The sequence below is a fragment of the Artemia franciscana genome, chromosome 2 (genome assembly GCF_032884065.1).
Source record: "Artemia franciscana chromosome 2, ASM3288406v1, whole genome shotgun sequence".
Taxonomy (NCBI): Eukaryota; Metazoa; Arthropoda; class Branchiopoda; order Anostraca; family Artemiidae; genus Artemia; species Artemia franciscana.
The window spans coordinates 22,969,662-22,989,892 of record NC_088864.1 but is presented as its reverse complement, the minus strand read 5'-3'; the positions used below and the strand labels follow the sequence as shown (position 1 = coordinate 22,989,892).

At 33.6% G+C, this 20,231-nt stretch overlaps 1 protein-coding gene across 1 annotated transcript in view; it reads right to left on the bottom strand.

Moving 5' to 3' along the window:
* Positions 1-2,771: 2,771 nt before the first annotated feature.
* The window catches only part of LOC136038954 (popeye domain-containing protein 3-like), a 36,814-nt gene continuing 19,354 nt past the window's right edge, over positions 2,772-20,231 (bottom strand). Inside the window, exons 5-7 of the mRNA XM_065722472.1 lie at positions 19,617-19,724; positions 14,886-15,038; positions 2,772-3,313 (exon numbers count right to left, since the gene is read on the bottom strand). Coding sequence (XP_065578544.1) covers positions 3,116-3,313; positions 14,886-15,038; positions 19,617-19,724 — 459 coding nt within the window. The 3' untranslated portion in view covers positions 2,772-3,115. The remainder of the gene's footprint in view (positions 3,314-14,885; positions 15,039-19,616; positions 19,725-20,231) is intronic.

Below are 20,231 nucleotides of genomic sequence, written 5' to 3'. Positions count from 1 at the left end.
TTTGAACTTCAAAATCAAGAGCGGGGAGTTGAGAAGAGGACAGTCTTCCCTAATGTACGAAATATCTTCTGTTTGTTTGAAGTTTTAGTGTCGCTCCTTGCTTTCATCGGAAAAAATCATGTTGTTTTATTGAATTAGCAAAAGAGTCTGTTTGGGTCAAACTTGATCGTTTAGGGTGATTTTCAGAATTCAGCTACAGTCTGACCTTAATTGGGTAGTTATAGTATCTTCTCTTAATCTAAATTCACATCAAATTTATTTGTTATTTTTATGGGACCAGCTCGAACATAGTCGAATAACATCCAAACAGCCCCAATACAGATAGCCTAATATAATTTTATTCAGACCGAATCATCACCAAGTTTGGAGCTAGTAAGAGATGCAGTTAATTATACTGTTAAGAAATGCGAAACTGAAGGTGAATTTTTTTTTTTTTTTTTTTTTTTATTAATCCGTATAAACAAACAAGTAACGCATCAAGCTAGGAAAATAATTCACTAGAAGGAATTAAAACAAAATGTTTTTGAACTAATCAGACGGAAATTAACTGCTATTTTACATTTAATACATCTGGCAATATTTGGTAGATGGCGAAGGTTATCTTTTTCAGATTTTACTGATGTTACGCTCAGACGTATTGTGCTATACAGAAGAATTCCATGCCGTAGTCTTTCCAATTGGGTCCCACCTCCCATTATCATCCGTTAGATCTTTTTTTTTCTTCTTATTTTTTAATTATTAGTTGTTTTTTTTACAATTTCATGGTACCATTTACTCACTTTTCAACATAATAGTAGCACCGTGACTAGAATTAAAAAAAAAGTTGAGTTTACAGATGTTAATTGAAGTTGTCACGATATTTTACTTTTTATAGCATTCTTTTTCATTAGAAATATATGTAATTCATTTTATTACATTGTATTCATTTGAGTAGTCCCTTACTTCCACTTTTTTTCAGTTTTACGGATTTTTTTTCGTTTATTTTAATGGCACGGATGAACAAAGATATTTTTTCGATTGAATAATTTAAATAACAACCTAAAAACAGAAAGGAAAGAAGGTTCCATAACTGGGATTCTAGAACTACATTTGCTGGAGTCTTTATAAATGTATTGTTTCATTCACAACTCTAAATACGTTTTTTCACGGGATTCGTCTTAATTTACTCGCATGGCCTTTTACGTCGCAAAACCGTTTTGACTCATGAAATTCCAAATTTCACTACTGTGTTCCCTAGTTAGACTTTTCTCAGCTGAAAATATAGTCGTGAAAGTACTGTTTTTCCTACAAAGTTTGAGAATCATTGAAAATGAGAGCAGAAGTAATATTACTCTTAGTTCAGTTGTGAGTTAACTCTGTGTCTTTCTTATTCTTCCCTACATCTCTCTTTGTTCCTCCACTTTCTCTCTATCTCTTTCTCTCTTCCTGTTACTCTTCCTGTTTCGTTCTCAAGGAAGTATTTTGCTAGTATCTTGCTCAATAGCTGAAGCTTGAAGAGAGGTGGAGAGGGGAAGGTTGAAAGCCCTTGCTTCTGAATTAAGGGGTTAAATTATCACCATTTTAAGTTTATTTACAAAATTAAAATCCTTCTTAGCCGTAACTAGATAAAATGACATATCTTATTATAAAATACTTTATATATACGTTAAAACAAATAAGAAAAAACACACAATACGGATTTTTTACACTGCAAGACATTTTTTAGCTAGTGAATGAAGATCACTAGCAATAAACACAAAAAAATAAATGAACATAAATACAATTTGCTCTCAATAGATGGGAATACAAACCTGACAATGAAAAAAAATATGTACAATAAGGGCTTGAAAATTCAAAAATCTATTTTTAGAAAGAGTAGTAAGGTTAAAAAAATAGTTGGTCTTTATAAAAATATTAGATGAGTGTGGAAAATCTATGTTTAGAAAGAGTACGGTATATAGTAGAGGGGTTCTTTGAGACAAGTAATCTATTTAGCGGGTTTAAGTAGTGCTAATCAAGAAATATCTAACAAATATCGCATTTTAATGGAATTTTTGTTGATCATTCACAGCCATCTTATCTTTTTCGTTTTTTTTGCTCGGTAGATAATGTCTATTAGTTTTTTTGTTTTTTTTTTTTGTATGACATCTTTTACATCAAATACCACCTAAAATCTTAGCTGAAACAAGTCATCCAAAAAATTGAAACAGACATAAGTTATAGTCTCTTTAACATGCTTGAAAAAAAAATGCCTCCTTATATCCTAGGCTCCTTGCTTTGGTGGCCCAAAATAGATATTGGAAACCCACATACAGTATTTTCATGTATATCAGTGCCAGGGGGTAAAAATTCACTATTTAAGCGATCCTCTAAAGCAAGAATTTTAGACTAAGGTATCCTTACCATAAATAATACATGCTAATAGTTTGGAATACTTTATCAGGGTACTATCCCCTAATTGATTCTTTGGTTAAGCTTATATTAAAGTTGCACGCCAAAGATAACAATACAATTGAACTCAAACTCCTAAGCGGAGGGGTGTGAGACTATACGAAAATCGATCAGGGCTTATTGTCCCCAAAAGACTAAGAACCCCAGCTCAAATCGCATAAAATTTAATGAACAAAACGACCGGAAGATAATACGAATATCTTTGAGAGTACTATGAAAATACTCTTACTCGCTGGAAGTTCTGGGAGTCACGGTAAAACCAAAATATGATTTTTAGATATTTGTATCTTTTTTAACTTACTTTCCATTATACAACTTTAGGTTATAGATGATTTTCCAGATTTTTTTTTTACCTTTATCCTGTTTTTATTTGAATGCCCCGTTTTGTTGCAAAGAAATGTGGACTGTTTACCAAAATCTCAACACGCTAATAATTCACTCACTTTACAACAAATTGCTTACCATTCTCTACGTTGTCTCTTTCTTGACAAAATACTTTTTCATACAAAATAAACAAAATGAAGCATATTTTATAGCGAAAAACTCTCTTCTGTCTCTTTAAAGATGTTTCTTATCTATCCTTATTGTCGAAAAATTCATATCTGTGGCTTAAGCAGAAGACAAACAACGTCACCAATAAGTGCTGAAGGAACAGTGAAAAACTTGATAAGACTAAAAAAGCAGATTAGATGCTTGATTCGTCAAGCATAATATTTCCGTTTTGCATAAATGAATAAGTTGAGCTCACTTTAAACGCAAGCTTTTTGGGTGAAGAGAATGTATCACTGTAATAGCTTCCCATTTTTCCTATAGACTTTGGAACTGGAGAAAATGAAATGCAGTGTAAACGCATGTCAACTCTGTACCCTTTTTCATAGCTGATCTGAAAGAGAATTTTTATTTTGATTAATTTGTCGGACAAATTACATAAAATAGATATAATAGGGGAAAATACCACCCCCCAAAAAAATCTCAAGTTCAAAAACTCCATGCTAAGATGAACTTAAACATACTATCTGTTTTTAAACTCATAACAATGAAAATACTGCTTGGACCCGCAAAATACCTACTTTTATCTCCGTGTGTTACTTTTTTATTTGACAAATCAAATTACTTGATGTGGCGGAATTCTAAAACCTTAAACTTCGACAAATTGATGGAGATATATGTCTGAATACTTGAATGCACACCATAATTAGCCTTTGGGGGTAGAGGTGACTAAAACCACTAATTATTTGCTTATGTAGCAGGGGCTTCCACTTACGTTTTTATGAATTTAAAAAGCGGAAACTAAATAACTATATGCAAAGCCCCAACTGAAAAAAATATAGATTTTGAAGTAGCAAACTTATGATTGGTGAGTATTTTCCTGTCAAGATCAGAATAAACTATAAAAGTTGTCAACTATAGTGAGCTTTTTATTTTGATAAACTATAAAAGTTGCCAAATGACCAAATTTCTTTATAGTATTTAAGATACGTTTATGACTCTAGAGTCTTCCAAGAAAAATATTCAGGCTCCAACAAATAACCCCTCCCCCGCCCGTGTGCATTTGTACCCCCGTTCGTAATTAAAGGGACCAGACCGAACACAAAATTGCAGAATTTGCTGCGGTCAAAATACTATTTATCCCTGAATCACCCTACCAAACAAATAGAATTTAGCTGACTGACGGAATTGTTCTTCTCTAGTACTTCACTAACACAAGAAATAGTTTACTAGATCCCAATTGGTACTCTGAAAAATCTCAAAGACTAGTTCTCTTCTAAAATTTCGAAAAAAAACCAAGGTCACTGATTCAAATCTGTTACTTGTAAATGATAACAAATTATTAACATGACCGTAAGTTCAAGGTATCAGTTATAGTAGTATATGCCCCCGTTGAACCAACTGATGGAGATACTAGTGACCCAGATGAATTTTACTTACAGTTACAGGAGCAAATAGACAGGGTACCAGGTAGAAATATGGTGTTTTTGCTAGGAGATTTTAATGCCCAGGTTGGTAGAAATAGGGATAGATGGTATCCTAACCTAGGTAAATTTGGTGTAGGAAAAGAAAACAGTAATATATATAGGCTTTTGCAATTTTGTAGGTATAACAACCTAGTTATAACCAATACGGTGTTTGGTCACAAAATGGCCCATAAGTTGACATGGTATTGACGTGATGGTAATACAGCAAAACTTATTGATTATATTATTGTAAACCAGAAGATTAGCAGGATCAATACAAGATACTAGGGTGTATGGGAGTGCTGTTATTGATGTTAAAAGTAAAGATCACCATCTAGTAGTGTCTAAGGTTAATTTAAAGCTGAAATTTCGGAAGGGTAACTCCCTCCCGGAAAGTTATGATGTAGGTAGACTTCAGGATGAAAATTTGAGAAAAAAAACCAGGAACAGTTGAATACTAAACTTGAGAGTTTAAAATTTGACAATGAGGAAGATGAATGGAATAATTTCAAAAAAACAATTTGTGAAGTTGCTGATGGTGTCCTAGGGAAGAATTCTAAGACTGCAACCAGGAATATTAGTGAAAAAGCTTTAGGTTTAATAGAGAATAGAAGGGGTTTTTATAAGAATTATCTGAGTGATAGGTCGTATGAAAACAAAAGGAATGTAAAGAAAGTGGAGAAAGCATTAAAATATGAACTAAGGAGATGTGAAGTGGAGGCCATGGATAAAGTTGCTGAGGATCTGGAATATGCGGCTAGACGGCATAATAGTAAAATATTATACTGGCATGTTAATGAATTGAAAGGGAGTAGCCGATCTGGACTAGTCCCAGTTAAAGATAGAAATGGGGCCACAATTAGCGATAAGGAAAAAGTTAAAGAAAGATGGGTGGAACATTTTGAGAATATGCTAAACCGAGATACAGTTGCACGAAAAGATATAGATGAAAATGAAAAAGTTTGTGATACCTTGGATGTGAAGGAAGATTTGCTTAGTGAGGAAGAATTAGCGACAGTACTAAAAGGATTAAAAAATAATAAGGCCTCAGGTGCTGATAGTATGATTAATGAGTTTCTTAAATATGGTGGCTCTGAGGTTAGGAATAAGCTACTGAAGATTGTGAACAGGATTTTTGAAAATGGGGAGGTACCCAATGATTTTAGGAAAACCTTAATTAAACCACTGTATAAGAAAGGTGACAAGAGTGAGTGTCGTAATTATCGAGGCATTAGTCTGGTCTCTGTAGGTAGCAAATTACTGAGTAATATGATACTTTTTAGACTGAGAGATGCTGTAGACAAAGTTTTAAGGGAAGAACAATGCGGTTTTAGAAAAGGTAGAGGATGTGTCGACCATGTTTTCACTCTTAGGTTAATAATTGAGGAGTCCCTTCGTTGTCAAACACCTTTGGTCCTCAGTTTTATCGATTATGAGCAAGCTTTCGATTCTGTTGATAGAAGAGCGTTAACAAAGGTCCTATCGTTATGTGGAATACCAGAAAAATACCATAAAGTGATTTGTGCTATGTACGAGAATAATACTGCTGCGGTTAAGGTAGGAAATGAGGTTAGCAACTGGTTTTGTATTAAATCAGGAGTTAAGCAGGGTTGTGTTCTATCCCCCTTATATGGATCATTTTGATGGACTTCGTCTTAAGGAGCACAGGAAAGGCAATTGGAGACCATAGAATCAAATGGGGAGGAAGAACGCTCCTGGACTTAGATTATGCTGATGATTTAAGCATATTAGATGAAAGTGTGAGCAAAATGAATGAATTTTTAGAGGTTTTGCGAGTTCGGGGTGCTAAAATAGGCTTGAAAATTAAATTAAGAAGACTAAGTCACTAAGGCTAGGAATAAGTGAAGATGAACAGGTGACATTAGGTAACGAAAAGATTGATCAGGCTGGGAGCTTCAGTTACCTTGGTAGTATTATTAGTAAAGATGGTGGGAGGAGTGAAGATGTTAAAAGTAGAATAGCTAAGGCTCAGGGTGTTTTTTCACAGTTAAAAACAGTTTGGAAGAATAGAAAGATAAGTCTACAAACCAAGATTAGAATATTGAAAGCTACAGTGATGACAGTGGTCAAATATGGCTCTGTAGCATGGGCAATCCGAAAAGCAGATGAAAATTTACTAGATGTTTTCCAGAGAAATTGCCTACGGATTGTTCTGGGTACTCGGCTGACTGACCGTATTTCAAACAGTAGGTTGTACGAAAAGTTTTGTTCAATCCCGCTTTCTGGGGCTATAATGAAAGAAAAGTTGAGATGGCTAGGCAACGTTCTACGGATGAAGGATGACAGATTAACGAAGATTGTCCTTTTTGGCCAACCGTCTGTGGCTACACGGAAAGCAGGTCGTCCTTGTCTGGGTTGGGAGGATGTCATAAATAAAGATTTAAAAGAAATGGGAACTTCCTGGGGGGGGGTGTAAAAAGGGAGGCTTTAAATAGATTAGGTTGGAGGAGGAGCGTGCGTAGCTATGTTGGCCTCAGGCGGCTTGGTGCTGCAGTGGGTTACTAGTAGTAGTAGTAGTAGTTTCCCTTGTGTGAATTTTCTGGGAAGGAAATGAATAATAATAAATAACATTATTGGACATAAGTTTCTTACAATGCTAAAAGAATTATTAGATACAATCTTTGCTGATTTTGTATTACTAAAATCCAAGTAAAAAATTGAGTTATAAACCCTAAAAAGGTACATGTTTTTTTCTGCTGAGGACAGCCTGAGCAGAATTCCAGGCCTAAAAATTTGCATCCCGTTTTTGGTTTACACTGGCTGAAACTTCTATTCTCTGTTTTTTCGCCTTTTTTTTCTGACATCCAAATTTGAAGATTAATAATTGCCTCCGCTACGTTACTGCCATAAGTATTTGAAACACCTGGGTAATTTTGAGCTTTTGTCAGTTAATCATGATAGGTAAACATCATATTTTAATTTATGTAGAAAGACTTTATTTAAAAACGCATTAATTATATAGTTTATTATTTTTATATTCCATTTAAAAATATTTAGAGAGTAGCATTAGACTAATCAACTATTTGTCACCAAGGGTCTCAAAAGCTCTTCCCAGTTCCTTTGGTTTAGCGCTTCATTGTATATGTATATTTCTTAATAGCCGGAGAAACTTTGAAAAATGGTGGGAGCCTGTATTATTTATGACTGCAAAAGCAGAAAGAAAGGGGGTGAGCTGGCGAAGTAGCTTATGACTTGACTGAGTGGTGGACCAAGGTTTTTAGAAAAGGGTTAGGAATATTATGTTTCACAATAATCTGTGGTTTTAGATAGTAATATTGTGCCATGGAGCGTCTAAACTTTTTTTCTTCATGGTAAGGAAAATTAGCCCCTTCAATTTTTCCTCTTTTATACTCTTTTTGGGCCATAAAAATACCTTTCGAAATTTGGTGTAGGGCCTTTGTTTTTCTTTTAGTAGCTTGTAAAATAGCTCTATGTAAGAAATTGCATACCTTCTGTTAAGAACTGTTTGTCGTGAAATTCTTAGTGAGTTTTCAGAAAATTAAAGAACATCGAAGAATTGTATTTGTATGATAAGAAAAAATATAAAGTAATCCTTCCTGTTATTATTGTTGTAAATATTCTGCAACCAACATGCAAATCACATAAAACTTCTCATCAGAAAGAAATTTTTTTAGGAATCATTAAGTAAACCCTCACGATTCTTTTCATTATCTCTCCAGTTTCGGGTTATGTTCAAGTTTGGTATAAAACTTGGAGAGTTTCAGGGTTGTGTTAAGAATAGTTGAAGTAACTTAAATATTCTACTTACTCAGTTTATTTGCAGTTGATAATCAAACTTTGTTTTGTTCAGGGAATTTTTGGAGCCAGAGGGAGAGGGTATGGCCCCTCACTAGATCCACCAGTGGCCTTGCTTGCAGTATCTGCCGTGCTTAACTATCAAGCTTTAATATGATTAAGTAAAAAAAACTAGTTTTTTTAACTGAAAGTAAGGAGCGATATTAAAAATTAAAACGAATAGAAATTACTCCGTGTATGAAAGGGGCTGTTCCCTTCTCAACAACCACCACTTTACACTTAAGTTTGACTCTTTCTCTCAGTTCTACTTTATTAAATAGTAAAAAACTATAACGTCAAGAGTGGGGCGTTGAGAAGGGAGCAGCCCCTTTCATACACGGAGTAAAATCCGTTTTTTTTAAGTTTTAATGTCGCTCCTTACTTTCAATTAAAAAAAACTAGTTTTATTATTTAATTTCTGAACGTTTTTGGATCAATGCATGTTTGATTTTTGGCTCTTCGCACAAAAACTATTAAAATGAAATTGCATATTAATTCTTTTTTTGGCTAAATGGCTTTCTCTTAGTTTTGATCAGACGATTTTGAGAAAAAGAAGGTGGGGGAGGAGGCTTAGTTGCCCTCCAATTTTATTGTTACTTAAAAAGGCAACTAGAACTTGTAATTTTTAAGGAACATTTTATTAGTAAAAAATAAACGTAACTTAAGAATTAACTTACGTAACAAACTTCTATATTCTTGTATTTTTATTATGTATATGAGGGGTTTGTCCCATCGTTAATACCTCGCTCTTTACACTAAAGCTTAAGTTTTATCCCAATTATTTAAGAATGACCCCTGAATCACAAAGGCTGTAGAATAAATAGTTGAAGTTACTAAAAATACTTTAGCACAAAGAGCGAGGCATTTAGGATGAGAAGAACCCCTCATATGCGTAAAACTCTCTGTTTATTTTAAGTTTTAATGCTACTACTTACTTTCAATTGAAAAAACTTTTTCATATTCTATTTTGATTGTTCTTTTTTAAAAATGCTAAGAAATCTTGCGCCCACTTCATCGAATTTCTCTTTCCCCATGAAATATTCCTCCAAAGAAAGATCCTCCCATATAGCCCCCTCCCATCACCCCCCCCCCAACCCAAAAAATCCCCCTGAAAACGTCTGTAAACTTCCCTTTAACCATTACTGTATATTAACACTGGTCAAAGTTTTTAACTTGAAGCCCCTCCCCCGGGAATTTTGGGGGAGTAAGTCACCCCCAAAGACATAGCTATTATGGTTTTTGACTATACTGAACAAAATGGCTATCTCAAAATTTTGATCCGTTGACTTTTGGAAAAAATGAGCGTGGGAGGGGGTCTAGGTGCCAAAATTTTTTTGTCACATATAAAGGGCACTAGAACTTTTCATTTTAGTTAAAATGAGCACTCTTGTGACATTCTAGGACCACTCTGTCGATACGAGGACCCTTGGGAAAAAAAATAAACACGCACCCGTGATCGGTCTTTTGGCAAAGAGTACGAACTTCCACATTTTTGTAGATAGGAGCTTGAAACTTTTGCAATAAGGTTCTCTGATACGCTAAATTCGATGGTGTGATGTTTGTGAAGATTCTATGACTTTTAGGGGATGTTTTCCCCTATTTTCCAAAATAAGGCAAATTGTCTCAGGCTCGTAACTTTGATGAAAGTTACGAGCTGATGAAAGTTTTTCATCAAAAACTTGATGAAACTTACATATTTAAAATCAGCATAAAAATCCAATTCTTTTGTTGTATCTTTTAGTATCAAAATTCCGTTTTTTAGAGTTTTGTTTACTATTGATTCGGGTTGCTCCTTACTACAGTTCGTTACCACGAACTGTTTGACATAGCAAAAAACTTTTGCAGATGCCAACACAAATGATTTTGTAATGCGCATTCTAGGATTTTTCTTTTTGGAAAAAGGGAGGGGTTGAGGTTTTTGTTGTTTTTTCTTTTGATTCTTTACATTCAGTTCTCGTTTTAGCTGTCTTAGCATGATTATCTTCGCTTTCTAAGAAAATTGTCCTCGCTTAGGCTTTGAGCGGTAGCTAACAGAATTTTACCAATACCCCTTTCTGCTTCTAAATATCTTTGTCTTATCCGCCTGTAGAGCTCCTGGTGGTTTTCAACAAGGTGCACAAAAAGAATAAAGTTTTGCTGCTAACGCTATGAAAGATCATCATGGCTTCCGGCAAAGTTCTGCAATCGACGTAATTTTTTTTAGTTATTGATAAATATAGTGTTGCCAATACTGTTTTTTCTAAGAGTATTATTTTCTATTAGTTTAAAAGTAGGATTTCGTGTGACAATGGATTTGGGGTCCTGGGGTTATTTATTTTTTTTTTTTCTTTAAACCCACGTTCTCTACTATCATATATGTTATACTAAAAATTAATAGTTTTTAATTTTTTAGCAAAGATGCATGAGAGGCAAGGCAAGTACACAAATTAGTGGTAGATCCAAAACTTTACAGGGCTTTACGCTAGAAAGCCCTGTTTTTGAGATGCATCTAATTTGTTTACCAGCAAAAATAATGAAATGATAGTTCTTATTGCTGAGTCTGTATAATCTTAGACATTTTACGGCACAATTTCTTTCATTTCAATTTCCTTTCCATTCTTAAACCAATGTTATCTTCACCTTTTGCATTATTACAGCCAGATCAATTATTTTCCTTTTTTCTTATTTATCTCTTCAACGTATTATATTCTTCCTTATCCCCTAGACGCTCGATTCGTCTTATTTATTTTCCTGTCCTCAATGCTCTGAATACCGATGCCACACACGTGCTACCCATGAAAAATGTAATGTCACTTATTATCTCCTGGTTTAAATGTTCTGCAGAGGAGCTACATCGTGGTCCGGCTTTTTATTTTAATGGTTGAAATAGGAGATGATAGCACTATCTAGATATACGTATTGTGATAAGCAGCAACAAAAAACTTTGTATCTTGTTGTGAAATATACCGGTTTATAAGGTGTAATTTCAGTAGTGGTTCTGGTCTCTCTTGCGCCCAGGACAAAATCTTGTTTAGCACCCTCCCTCCCTGTCTCCCACAAAACCTTCCGGCAAAATCCTAACGAAATTTTCATTTATTAACAAAATTGTTTTCAATTTATTAATCAATTCACAATTTATTTTTCATTTGTTGTTTAAGTTATCTAATTATTATTAGTTCTTTCAATTACTACTATTTAAGCATTTTTAATTCACTTTATTTTTATTTTATTAATTAATTAATATTCTATTAAATATTTTCATATATTAATGGCACCCTCTAGTTTATTAATGAAATTTCAAAAATTACAAAATGATCATAACCGTTAGATTATTTGTATGAAATTTTGCGCCCCTAAAATTTCTGCACCAGGCTTCTTTTCCTCCCTTAAAACCGCCTTTGTGTAATCTTCAATATTATTTTTTTTTTGCATGGACCTAGCTAAAGCTCAAATGGGAATGTTCGCCGGATTCGACCGTGTGTGCAAAATTTTTAATTAATCAAACAACAATTTGATTGATCATACATAATACGATCAAAACTCGACGGAACTTTAGCAATTAATAGAAAAGAACGAAAGAACCTAAAAGAAAGCAATTGGAAAGCCAGAACTAATTCAATTTAACATTCAGTCTTCCTTTATCTTACCTCGGCCTTTCTTATTTCATCCTAGCCTCTAAAACTTAAATCAAACTGGGCGCTGCTTATTTCAGAATTGTCCGCATGAAATAAACTTGGAAGAATGTATGTTTCTTTTTATCCAATACAATATTTATTATCAATATTTTGTCGTTCAATCGCTTACACACCACTCACTTGTCATTTGTCCTTTTTAGAAGGGGTCTATGTGTCGGAAGATGTAGAATTTGGCTTTTCTATGACCTTTGGTATCTCAAATCATTAATTTTATTTCCTCAGTGTGCTCAATATTTCGTCGAGTAGCTCACAATTTACAAAAAAACTCATATTACTTATGCAGTTGATGATTAGTTTCTGTTTTCTTTTTTTTTGACGGTTACTTGAATACATTCTCTTGAGAGTGTGAAAATCCATTAGGGCATTATAGATGGCAGGGCTTATAGGAAGATTTTCAAAGGCAGATGTATTCAACGACTAGCGAGCAGCAAAGAAAAATCTTAAGCCTTGTCCTCATTTTGCATTTTACGAAAACAATCCTGTTTTCGGGGTTGAAAAGCACACCCTTAAAACCCAGTCTACATTTAACCTTTTACATACACTGCAGAAACCGAATACAAATGTGTGAAAAAGGTTTTCTCCACACAGTACAATCCAATTGTCTGATTTACCTGTTGTGGCTTTAACTCAGCACTCTTCAACTTAAACTCAATAAATTCAATCCTTGTAAATCAACACTGGTTCATTTCAACTATGTAGTTCAAATTCCATTTGACTCCTATTCAAGTTCATCCTTATACAATTTAATCGCATTCAACTCAAATTTATTGAACTCGACCACATTCATTTAAAACCTTATTCAACCCAACCCCTATTTGATTAAACCCTATTGAACTAAACTCCAATTCATTTCAACCCCTTGCAACTCAACCACACTTTAACTTGGCCCCTTTCAAATCAAACCAGACAATCCAACCCCTTGTGAGATGTGACTCAATCCCAGCTTCAGTTAACCCCTGGCTTAGATTAAAGAGATTTGACTGGATCCCATACAAGTAATTTTCAGTTGGACACATCACTTAACTGGCCTTATTGCTGAACTTCGTATAAGTTACACCTGCTGCTGAATTGAAGGTAATTAGAATGATGATTAGACATTTTGTGGTAAGTTTTTCTAAGTTCTGATTAATATTCTAGCCGCAATATAAACATACCATCGGATCTAGTATCCAACGCTTTTCCCAAATATAATAAATGGTATTACATAGTTGCGTCCGAAATTTTCTAATTGCTGGATGTAGTCCTGGGCTATAAACAAAACATTACTGATTTGTCATTATTTTCTTTACTCGGCTGCTGCTGTGATACTATGATACAGTTTGATACTATTAAACGACTGGTGATAATGAATAATTGCAGAAAATAATACAAACCAATTAAATCAACAACGTTTTATAGGGAGCAACGTTGCGTAGAGGACTATATCCTTACAATATAATGATATTAATTCCAGGAAGCCATAGCAACTTTCAATAAAATAATATAAAACTATAAATAAAATAAGTATATGAATTAAACAAGAAATCTAACATTTAAAAAAAGGTTTGTTTTCAGTAAAGCCCGAACAATGCTCTGGCCTTTAGAGAGTTTAGGGAGTATTTCCCTTATTTATAATAGCTTCTGCTCGCTTTAAGTTCAGCTTGACTACTGATTATAATTTCTGTTTACTTTAAGATTGATTAATTAGTCCACAGCAGTTAGTATAGGTTACCAAATTGTTTAGAGTGATTCCTCATTGAAATTATTGTTTATTTAGGTTTCATTTATTCATTCATATTAATTTCTGTTTGTTTTAAGTTTGAATACTTGCATGACCGTATTTCTGTTCGTTTTAGGTTTTCATGTGGTTCTTTACTTTTTTTTGAAAAAGATGTTTTTGGAATTGTTTTTTAATTAGTGATAAAAAGTTTTTTAGATTCATCAAATATCGTTTTCTTGTGCATGATCATATAAACTTATTAGTTAAAAACAGGTACCCCCCGCCTAATGGGATACGGCCTCGTTTGCGAGTTAAAGAATTTGATTTGAATGGAGGTAGTGCATCAGGAAGGACTGAGTTAAATTATGAGGGATCATTTCCAGGGGGTTAAGTTTAATAAGAGTCAGATACTCGGGGCTGAGTTGCTTGCAGTGACGTAAATTCATGGAAATTTATAGGAGGAGATTATTTCTCACATGTATCTGCTGTTTTTTCCAATTTATTCAACGAAATACTGAAAGGGGACATTTTTAAATAAAAGTGTGCAATAAAAAGGTATTTTCCAGTATCATGAAGGGAGAATCCTGGGCAACATTTTCCTCCTGACCACTATTACCATCCAAAACGATGCCCCTAGTTCGATAGAAGTTGAGATAAATTGGTGTTTAGTATGAATAAAAGTTCAGATGATTTGGGCTAATTTTAAGAGTTTTAGTTGAATGGGGTTGAGTTGCATGGGGGTTGACTTAAACAAGGGTTGATTTGCAGATTTGAATTAAGTGATGGCTGAGTTGAGTTGAGTTGCACGAGGGTTTAGATAAACGGGATGAGGTAAAAAAAAAGTTGAGTTGGACAGGGTTGATTTGAATGAAAGTTGAGATGAATGGGGTTGAGTTGAATGTTGTTGGTTGAGAGAGGTTGAGTTGCATTGGGTTAAGTTGAATAGGGTGGAATTGAGTTGAGCATCATGTGGTAGACTGAACAGGGCTGAGTAAAACTGGGGCTGAGTTGCATGTGGGCTGATATGCACGAAGATTGAGCTGAATGGGTTTGTATTTAACAGTGTTGATTTGAATTATATTGAGTTGCAATCGAATCAATTTGTTTAGACTAGCTTTTTTGTTATGTAAGACGCCTAATAAAAATTTAGCTTTATATTTTCCTCAGCATCAACAATGCCAAAGTCTGAAAACTTTTTTTTCATAACTGCTAATAATTTTTATAATATCATTGGGTAATTGGTTCAGCTCTTAATATACGAATTATAGGCACCAGTAAAAAAAAAAAAATTCAACAGCGACTGTACAGTACCTTGTCATTCATTGCTGCCAACTTTGAGGTTACGTCTCGAGCCACCAACAGTGACAGAGCTATTGCGACTTGTGGCTCCTTGACTAAAATATATTCCATGGAGGATCTGCTCCACCAAATATACCGAGATGGCATAGTTGCAACGATGGACACCTTTAGAATAAAAACTAAAAATAAATAATAAATTACCCAAATCCATTCACTAAAATTACAAAATAAATTAATGATAAAAAAATCATTAACTTGACTGTTTCACTTATGTAAATTTCTGGGAAGGAAATGTATATTAGTAAGTACTATTATTGAAAGAAGTTTCCTACAATGCACAAAGCGCTATTAGATATAAGTGCTATAAAATAAAGTAATCAACAAATCATCATCAACAAAACGTATAGCTATAATTTTAATAGTGTATATTGACTGCTAATAATAGCATATAAAAAAATGTCTCCTTAACCTTAGTAGCTATGTACAAAAAAGCCAATTAAACTTATCAAAATAAGACTGTTGTTCTATACTTCTTATATGGAGGCTTCTCAGCCATAGTTCCCGAGAACCATAAAACCAGACAAAATGCTCCCAGAGCTTTGTGATAGTGAAAGAGTTGCAATAAAGTCATATCAAACAGTTCGTGGTAACGAACTGTAGTAACTAGCGACCCGGCTCAATAGTAAACGAAACTCTAAAAACGGAATTTTGATACTAAAAGATACATCAAAAGAATCAGATTTTTATGCTGATTTTAAATATATAAGTTTCATCAAATTTAGTCTTTGTCATTAAAAGTTTCGAGCCTGATAAAATTTGCCTTATTTTCAGAAAATAGAGGGAAACACCTCCTAAAAGTCATAGAATATTAACGAAAATCACACCATCGCATTCAGCGTATCAGAAAACCCTACTGTAAGATCTTCAAGCTCCTATCTACAAAAATGTGGAACTTTTTTCAGGGGTCATCGCATCGACCGAGTGGTCCTAGAATGTTGCAAGAGGGATCAATTTAACGGAAATGAAAAGTTCTAGTGCCCTTTTTAAGCGACCAAAAAAAATTAGAGGGCACCTAGGCCTCCTCCCACGCTGATTTTTTCCAAAGTCAACAGATCAAAATTTTGAGATAGTCATTTTGTTCAGCATGGTCGAAAACCATGATAACTATGTCTTTGACCGTACTTACTCTCCCACAGTCCCCGGGGGAGGGGCTGCAAGTTACAAACTTTGACCAGTGTTTGCATACAGCAATGGTTATTGGGAAGTGTAAAGACGTTTTTCACGGGGATTATTTTGATTTGGAGGAGCGTGTTGAGGGGGGTTATGTGGGAGGTTCTTTCTTTGGAGGAATATGTCATGGGGGAAGAGAAATTCAATGAAGGGGGCGCAGGATTTTCTAGCATTATTATAAAAAAAAACAATGAAAAAACAAATGTGAATAAGTTTTTTCAACTGAAAGTAAGGAGTAGCATTAAAAATTAAAACGAACAAAGATATTACGCATATGAGGGGTTCATCTCCTCCTAAATACCTCGCTCTTTACGCTAAAGTATTTTTAGTAATTTCGACTATTTATTTTACGGCCTTTCTGATTCAGGGGTCATTCTTAAAGAGTTGGGACAAAACTTAAGCTTTAGCGTAAAGAGTGAGGTATTAACGAGGGGACAAACCCCCCAAATGCATAACAAAAATATAAGAATATAAAAGTTCGCTACGTAAATTAATTCTTAAGTTACGTATATTTTTTACAAATAAAACTGTTTGTTAAAAATTAAAATTTCTAGTTGCCTTTTCAAGTAACCAAAAAGGTTGGAGGGCAGCTAGGCCTCCTCCCCCGCCCCTTTTTTTCTCAAAATCGTCTGATCAAAACTAAGAGAAAGACATTTAGCAAAAAAAAAGAATTCATATGCAAATTTCATTTTAATAATTTTCATGCTGAGAGCCAAAATCAAACATTCATTAATTCAGAAACGTTCAGAATATAAATAAAAAAACTAGTTTTTTTAACTGAAAGGAAGGAACGACATTAAAACTTAAAACGAACAGAAATTACTCCGTGTATGAAAGGGGCTGTTCCCTTCTCAACGCCCTGCTCTTTACGCTAAAGTTTTTTACTGTTTAATAAATTAGAATTGAGAGAAAGAGTCAAACTCCGTAGCCACAAGAACACAGCGTAACACAGGAGTTCCCTGAGACATATAATTTATTTTAAAAAATGAAAATAAATTAAATGCATCAAGGAAAGGATGCAGAAGGAAAAACACTGGCTTAAATAAAATTCGGAAACCATTTTTTGATAGTAAAAAGGAAAAACAGGGTCTTTTCTTAATAGTAAAAGTAGGATGAAATAGAAAAAATAGTAAGAAAATATACAGCTGTATTTTACAAGAAGATAATTTTCGGCATTGCATGCCGAAACAATGTGGCAAATAGCGTTTAGAAACAAAACATTTGTTAGAAATACAGTTTGAAAGTCCATGGTAAATTAGTAACAAGAAATTTTATTTTTAAAGTTTTTTTTTCTAATCCCATCTCCATAATCAAAGCAGAGCTGGTGAGTTTGAATGTATTCATATTAATAGAACAGCCATGTTTATTGGCAGGTTGGTTTGCCGATGACCAAAAAGATTACAGTTATGGGATTACCTAAAAACTTAGGTTCTTTAAACCAATTTAAATCATTTTTTAATTTAAAAATAGTCCTGCACATTTTTATTTAATTCTCTAAAAGGAATTGTTTGTAAAAAAAATTATTTTCCTTGAATGAATGTTTCAGCTTAATTTCGTTGGTTCCTGAGATGGAAATAAACTAAGACATGACGCATCAATCGTTTGTCCCTGTAGGCCGGTCAAAACATAGGAAATATTATTTAAGTGAAGTTCAATATTTATGGCAGAAGTAAAAAGCTTTGTTCGGGTTGCTAGATCTGTAAACCTTTCCAAGGAAATTTTGTTTGAAGAATATGATCAGAATCTCTCATTAAGACATTGAACAAAAGTACCAAAATTCTTAGGGTTCGAAAAATTACTCTAAAGTTTTTTTTATAGAGGCGACAATTTTGAAGAATATTTTTTCTTTAGATTTTTCTAAAGAAAAATCTAAAATGAATTTTCCTTTAGATAGAAAATATAAACCTTGAAAAGAAAATTCGTATTTATTAAAAGAGAAGTAGTTTAATTTTACTTAAGATTTTCTAAAATTTAAAAGCATTTTATAAAATGCTGTCAAATATTTGTTTCTCCATGTTCAAATCCTTAAGAAAAAAAAATAGACAGTAGGGCAACAGAAAATATGCACAAGGAATTAAAAGGAAAACGTTGTCAAAATATTTAAGACATTTTGTCGAGTATTTCACAAATATATTAAAATAAACGATCTAAACGTTTGAACTGCATTTCTTTTGATTCCTCATACAGAATTGGTAAATTTTCTGATGAACCCACTAATGAGATAGCTAGGAAATAGACATACCTTCAGAATCAAAATTTCATTCTAAATCTGAATATAGCATTCATTTGCGTTGGAAATAAATTTTACCCCGAGTAATCCCCCCTAACTTGCAAGTAAATACCCTAAATTATTTATATGCAGCGAATGTCCCGCTATTTGATGAAAAGAGCGACTTACGGAGAATTCAGGTCACATATGCAACCCAAGGTATATAAGTGTACCTTAAGGGGGAGGCTAAAGTTTTTTTCCAACGCCAATGAATGTAATATTTGGATTCACGATCAAATTCCGATTCTAAAGTTTTGTCAATTGCTTAGCTACCTCATTAGTAAGTTAATCAAGAAATTTACCAAAAACCTAGTCGTTTGAATTAACCCCATGACACATAAATTCTGATAATGTAAAAACAAAACTGACTATATATCAGTAAATACGTAATTGAATCATCAATACAGATGTATGTATATTTTTTTTTTTTTTTATTCGCTAAATTTTGGTCAAATAAAGCCATTATGTCACAAGAAACAAACTCAAGAATGTCAACTTTTTTAAAAGTTTTGGTCTAATTACGTCTATTTAAGTAAAAAAAAAAGGATCAACTTCCTTTACAAGATGAGCGAAGGCTACTGGCTGTCTTCAAAGAAGATTAAATCTTCAGATATAATAGGACAGTTTGCAGATGGCTATTGGTTGTTTTAAAGAGCGATAGGCATGGTTTTGGATTGAACTGTCACAAGCCAGAACCGTTAGTTTGAAGTGTGAACCGCTAATGAAGCATGGAAGGTAAAAATGAATTACGGCATTTATCAAAGACTTAAAATGTCTAATCAAAAACAGCATATAGAACCAGTTTTTACATATACTTTCATCTCCAAATTCATCAGAAGTGAAGATAAATGCTTTCCTTGCTACTTGGAACGATAAAAATTTTCTAGGCTAAAGGTAAGCACACAACGATCATAACATAAAAGTCGTCCTTCAGTAGTTAAAAATATGAGGGACCACTTTACATTGTCATGGCTAGTCTGAAGGATGTCAGCTTTTTAAGTAGCACAAAGAAAAATTTCTGTTTTACTTTTTAGTGATTTGAAGAGAAAGATGCAATTTAAAAGTTTTTTGAAATAAAGTTTAATTAAGCGAGTACATAGGAAAAACCACACGTTTTTTATACAATCCATTTCATATAACAGGAATAGCTTGTTGATGGAGCAAGAAGATGTAAAAAGGATGTAAGAAGGACGTAAGAAGAATTACCAAATTTATTTAAGCTACGGTTTTTCATTTACACTTACCTTAAACTTATCGTCCAGCAACGGTTGACAAGACTGGAACTCTGGTGAATCCAAGAACTGAAAAGGCTCAACCGAATGCAAAAGTGTTCGGTCGCTAAACACGTTGGCCTAAAAATGCAGACAGTAAATGAGTAATTTGCTTACAAGAAAGAGTAGATTTAGAGGGGTCTCTAAGAGGAATCTACTCCATTTTGATCTAATGCTATTTTTCTGTCTTAAACAATGCTCAATATCTTTCTCAGAAATGTATTTTTTCTATGAGAAATTCCATGTTTATACTCCTAAACACGGCTAAAAATATATACGAAGTATTTTTTCCAAAAATACCATTGGTAATTAAAAAAATAAACTGTCACGCGAACTTTAATTTCTAAAAAACTCTATTTCAAGATGACAGAAATAAATGAAAATAAAAATAGCATATAGTTTGAAACAGCTTAGCTATCTAAATTATATGTCATCTGATTTCTTCAAAAACTTGCGTTTTAGTTTTTAGAAATTCCCTGGAAAATACCCCATCCCCTCGAGGAAAATACCCCCGGTAGAAAATACCCCCTCGTGGAAAATACCGCCCGGAAAATAACCCCTGCGGAAAGTACCGACCGTTGAAAACAT